At 45.0% G+C, this 6,000-nt stretch overlaps 1 protein-coding gene across 1 annotated transcript; it reads left to right on the top strand.

Annotated features, from left to right (window-relative positions):
- The first annotated feature begins 740 nt into the window (after positions 1 to 740).
- On the top strand, positions 741 to 4,507 carry GPX1 (glutathione peroxidase 1). The gene is made up of 2 exons (XM_053377378.1): positions 741 to 1,098; positions 3,576 to 4,507. Exons 1-2 carry the CDS (start codon positions 775 to 777, stop codon positions 3,912 to 3,914), a joined length of 663 nt encoding a protein of 220 aa, XP_053233353.1. The 5' UTR covers positions 741 to 774; the 3' UTR covers positions 3,915 to 4,507.
- The last annotated feature ends 1,493 nt before the right edge of the window (positions 4,508 to 6,000 follow it).

Below are 6,000 nucleotides of genomic sequence, written 5' to 3'. Positions count from 1 at the left end.
CATCTGAAGGCAGCCCTGTTAGGGAAGTTTTTAATATTTAATGCTGTATTGTTTTTAACATTCGATTGGGAGCCGCCCAGAGTGGCTGGAGAAACTCAGCCAGATGGGCGGGGTATAAATAAAATTATTATTATTATTATTATTATTATTATTATTATTATTACGTTCTGAGCTCCAAAATAAGCTTTGCTGTACCCCACATCATGCATTCCCATGACTGTGAGCGTCCCCTTCGAGACATAAAATAACCTTCAGAACCTTTGTTTGCACAACACACATAAAAGCATGATGACTCAACGACAATGATAGATAAGCAACTTGGGGCATGCAGCCCACCTTAAGCTTTGAGACATGCCAAGTCAGACACCTTAGGAATCAGCTTCTGCTTCCTAAGAAACGGGGCAGGTAGTTATTTGCTGCTTGGTCTCCTCTCCCCAGCAGCAACAGGGCTGCGTTTCCTTCATCAGAAGAGCGGCTGTGCTTTACGTGAGGTGGGATCTTTAAGAAGAGAATGATTAAATTAATCCACAAGGAAGAGAAACGCCAGCAAACCACGCTGGCTTCGAGCCAAGCAAATCACTCATTCGCAGTCGGCATTTGAAAATGACCTTCGAATCGCAGGGTTCCCGCGCATGCCCAGAATGCTCGCGGCAGGAAGCGGTCGGAATCGGGGTGGAGTAAAAGAAAGCGGGTTTATCGGCGGCAGACGAGGACAAAGACGATGGGCGGAGCTTTCTCCCGCTAGCCCCACCCACTCCAGGACCAGACCGAGCCATGGCGAGGTGGGCGGAGTTGCTGGGCTTGCTGAAAAGGGCCGGAGGTGCCCTGGGGCCGCGCACTTGCTCTGCATCCTCGATGGCTCGCAGCATGGCCGGAGCATCGCTGTCTAGCCTGGCGGGAGTGCTGGTGCGGCCCCTGGGCGGCGGGGAGCCCGTCGACCTGGGCTCGCTGCTGGGCCGGGTGGTGCTGGTCTCCAACGTGGCTTCCCTCTGAGGCACCACGAGCCGGGACTTCACGCAGTTCCGAGAGCTCCAGCAGCGCTTTGGGCCTCAGGGGCTCACGGTGCTCGCCTTCCCGTGCAACCAATTCGGCCACCAGGTACCGTAGCCGCCGTCGAGGGGGCGCGGCGGGCGAGGAGGAGGAGGACGAGACCTTCCCCTTGGGAGCTTTCCCTGCTGCGTAGGGAACGAGGCGCCCTTGGGCGACACAAGCTCCCAAGTCGGCTTGTAGGTCTTTTTATGGGGGGCGGGGGCTGCTTTGTGTGGAGGCTTCTCAGTCCTAGGTTTATAGGAAGGGGAGGGAGGAGGAAGGAAAGAGCGCACTCTGCACATGGCCAGAAGCTTTATTTTCTCTCTTGCTCTCGATGGAGCGGGGGTGAACCTAGTTCCTGTAAGCTCTATCACGGCTCCCAGCCACCCCTGCCTTCTCTGTGATAAGAACCGCGCCTTCCCAGATGCTGAAACTGATGCCTTCCGTATCGCCACAACATCCCCCCCGGCTTGCTTTACAGGCTCTTATCTGGGCATAAGAGTGCTTCGATGAGGAATCCCCCCCCCCAAGCTGGCTTTATGCCTGCCGACCACAGGAAAGGTTAGCAAGAGCCCCTTGGGGCATTGATAGCGGGGGGGGGGGAATCGTGCCCCGAGGAGACACTTAACCCAGTTGCTCTGCATCTCAAGTCAGCACCTTGTTGGGTGATTGTGGAGGGGAGAGAGGAAGCAAGGCTTTGTTACATTTTCCAGCAGAGAGATCACCCTACAAGTTGTGCTGTAGACATGTGGCTGCTGCTTTTACAACCTTACCAGTTTCCCCTGTCTGCTCACAAGCTAAACTGCGTAATGGCTTCCTTCCCACTCACTCACTCAAATGCCGCCATTTCCGTGCATCTCCACTTGTGTGAAGTGGAAAAGAGGATGGTGGTTGTGACTGAACCAGCTACAGCTACCTCTTTTGAGAACGGCAGCATTTGGAACTTCATTTAAAGTGCTACTGTACCGCTTCAGCAGTCAAGGAGAATACTGGGAACTGTAGTTTAAGGGTGCTGCTCTTGCAAAGCTACATTTCCCAATTGACAGTTCTCGGGATTCTCCATGACTTTTAAGTGGTATATTCATACTATAAATGTATTCTCCAGATTTGAGTGGAAACTTTGTACACCAAGAAACAAAGTGGGGAAGGCTGCATAGACCAGTTGCTCCTCTTGTTGTGGGAGCAGATAGTCAAATTCAGGAATTGAAACATGCATTTTACCATCGTAATTTGGAGCATGTGGATTGGGAGGTGATAGTTTGGTAAGGCTTGGAAGTCTGCAGTTTTCAACCAAGTAGCTGGCTCAGAGGATGGCTACTCTACCTCCGTGAAACTAATAAAGCAGCTGTGCTCTTACAATACTTACTGGCTCAGTCATTTTGACCGATCTTGCTCAGTAGGGGGTATAAATAAGCTTCTTGTTTTTCAAACCCTACCTGGCATACAATAGGAAATCCTATTCCCTTGACTCCAGTCTGTTCTGGAGGCTCCCCAACAGTCCAGAGCAGATGGGGGGGGCACACAAGGAGTGGAAGAGGAAAGCTTGTTGCACAAGTGGAAGGAAGTCCTCGTGCTATCAGGATAATTTTGTTGCATGCAATCCAAAAGGTCTAGGACTAGGTCAAATCATGGCAGAAGACAGACTGAGGGTTGCTGATACTGGCATGTACAAATACCTGCTTCACCAGAATTGATAAGGGTGTTGTAAAATTTCAGTTCCCAGCCACACCTTGGAGGCAGTGTGCAGCAGGGACATATTAGTGTTACATGAATTGAGGCTTGAAGTAGTATTTCTCTGAATGGGACAAAAAGCAGTGGGGTACTCAAGATGGGGCAGGGGATGAAGCAGTTTGCATAGTCAAAGTGTACAAAGCTGAACTGTGCATTTTGATTGCACATCTAAACCCTTATGCACAAACTTCCAATTAGGGTACTTGCCTAAACTGTGTGGCAACATCACAATCTGCTTGTAAGGGCTTAAATTGGAAATAATTGGAAGTGCTTTTTATTGCTTCATTCCCCACCCCTCCTGCCCAGTTATTTAAGACCTTCTGTTATTTGTCAAGAGACATCCACAGCACTACCCCAAAATGTCTGTCACTGATTGGGCAATATGCTAGGGAATATCAGTTGACTTATGTTTGAGGAAGAAATTATTTGTTCTGTAAATGTTACTTTCAATGAGGAACTTGAAGTTTCAGATCCTACTAACTCCTTGCAACTGCAGCAGAGCAGTTTATAGAACTGGTAGGTAAAACTTGCTTTTCTCCATAACTTTAATCTCCATATGTTTGCTGAACTAAACTAAGATACTGTAACAAGTAGCAAGTTGCGACAGAAGGGAATGTTTTTGCCCAGTGTTTTTGCAAGAAGACAAATCTTTCTCTCTGCAAAGCTGCTATCGTCATGGTGAAGGGGTTGGTGAAGCAAAAGAAAATGTCACATAAAGCAGAAGTCAGTAGCCTGGTTGGTGCTGCTGTGGTTGTTTGCTACACCTTGTACTGACATTTGGAACTAAGCATATATCTTCTCTCTCCTTTTTACAGGAAAATTCCACCAACGAGGAGATCCTGAATTCACTAAAGTATGTCCGCCCAGGCAATGGGTATGAGCCCAACTTCAGTGTCTTTGAGAAGTGTGAGGTGAATGGGGAAAACGCTCACCCACTCTTCAAATTCCTGAAGAAAGAGTTGCCCTTTCCACATGATGACCCCGTGTCTCTGATGACCAACCCACAGTTCATCATCTGGTCCCCGGTGTGTCGCAGTGACATCGCATGGAATTTTGAGAAGTTCCTCATAAGCCGTGATGGAGTGCCTTTCAAGCGTTACAGCAGGCGTTTTGAAACCATCAAGATCCAGGATGATATTCAAAAGCTGCTTTAGCGAGTCACCAAGAACCAGAAAATGTGCCTTGCAGAAATGTCTACTTCTTTTTTTCAGCTAGGCTATTGCTTAGATGATGTCCTAGGTTGAGTATACTTTCCATACTAGAGTGAATTGTAGATCTGTCCTAGATTAGACTGGGCTGATCTAACCGAATAAGCAGAAGAAAGTTGCTTATGCATCATAGCAATGAAACTTAATTGAAATGCAGGAATCTATTTGCCGTGATGTAAGCTAAATTATAACCCTTCCTCTAATGTGAGAGGCAACCATGTATTACGTGACTCAAGGCTGAATAATATGAGTGGCTGCTTTAATGTGTGGGTTAAATCCTACTATGTGAAGCAGCCCTCCGTGTGCCAAACTCCATGCTGTTTGTCTGTGTGGCCTGATCTTGTTTTTCAGCAATTCATCTGTTTACTCTGGCAGTAAGTTTCTATTCTCCATCAAAATTTTATTTATGATGGTGCTTCTTCTAAACACTTGAAGGACACTTGATGTATTTGTAAAATTTTGTATGTGAAGATGTAGTTAATTACACTAGGGGAAACAGCAGTTTATGAAATTCTATGCCAATAAAATGCTTCAAAGACGATTATGTCTGTGTCTTTATAATAAGGCTGCGTAAAATTAGGTTGCAACTAGTTAATTGAAATCTCAACCTAAGCTCATTTAACACATTACCAAAAGAGCTGAAGTATTATTACTTAAACCATGACTGAGCAGGTCCCTCGAGAGGAGTTCATGGCTGCTGCTACTGCAGTTTCTGGCCTAAGCCATGGTTTTGCTTAGCATGTTGTCCAAACCAGAGCTTGTACTTTGTCTTGCTCTAGGGCAAACCATGAGCTGTAATTAAGGTATGTTCTTGGTTTACAGCTTAGTTTGTTTGGAGAAGACAAACCATGAGCCTGCATTTAGACAGCATGCTAAACCAAAATATGGCTTAGCCCTGGGCAGCATGCTAGCAGCAGAACCAAAGGAGTGCAGCAGTTATGATGGCTCCAAGAATCTGTGTTCATGCTAAACCACGATTTGGTTTAGCATAATGTACTGACTGAACTGAGACAAAAAAAATTCCCTACAGCTGTGGATTGACATAATAAATTATTTGATATAGGTTGGGTATCTGGCTTCTACTGGCAAAAATTCTACAAAGAATTCTACCAAATCATAGTCCTTATTAACAAACTGGATTCAATAAGCAACATTACAAATAAATGTGGAAGGTAATTTGCTAGAAATAAAAAGGCTTGTTATTAGTTGTGTGGGACAGGAGTGGAAACTGGAACTAGATGAAAAATATACTACAAATGAAATTCAGCTTTGTAGATATTTGTGTGCATGTATCTTACCTGTGTCCTATTCCTGTGTCATTCTCTCTCAAATATGCACACACAATCGACAAATACTGCAACAATGTTGTTTGCTTATTCCACACACGCCCCCGCATTGATTTATTAGATGGGTGTTTGAAGAATGTAACATACAAGAACAAAAAGGATTAACATTACAATTACTATATAGTTATAACAGGCAGTTGTTAAAATGTGTAATTAAACAAATTATCCTCATATCCTGTTGTCCTAATAACACTAATATCTTTAGCATGGTCAAAGCACATCAAGATCTATGTTTTCAGAGGGCAATCATGCATCCTTTCTTTCCATTGAATATATTTGAGCCCAATCTTTCCTAGACTTTGTGTATGAAGGCCTTTGGAGGAACATTCATAAATTGTTCATTTCAACAGCTGAGCCAATGGCTACGGAGGACTTACTTCAATTAACAGAAACCAGAGATCTTGCACCCAATAGTATTTCAAAGACTACATGCTGCTTTTACCCCCTATTTTTCTCTTGAATATTATCTGATGGCGAAGAGTAATGCTATTGCTCTTCTGTAAGCATATTTCTGTGCTTTAATGTGATACCTCAGTCATATCTTTAGGACCATAGTTGGTGGTGGTGATTACAATTTACTTACATACTAGTTTTCTGCCTACTGCAATCTGTTCTGGAGAGGGTGCTAACCTCCAAAGCAGATTTGCCATGTGTTGGGGAGTTGCAGGGGAGAAATGGGAAAGGGG

The sequence above is a fragment of the Podarcis raffonei genome, chromosome 2 (genome assembly GCF_027172205.1).
Source record: "Podarcis raffonei isolate rPodRaf1 chromosome 2, rPodRaf1.pri, whole genome shotgun sequence".
Classification (NCBI taxonomy): Eukaryota; Metazoa; Chordata; class Lepidosauria; order Squamata; family Lacertidae; genus Podarcis; species Podarcis raffonei.
Note: the sequence above shows the minus strand (reverse complement) of the source record. Positions and strands in the feature narration are given on the sequence as shown.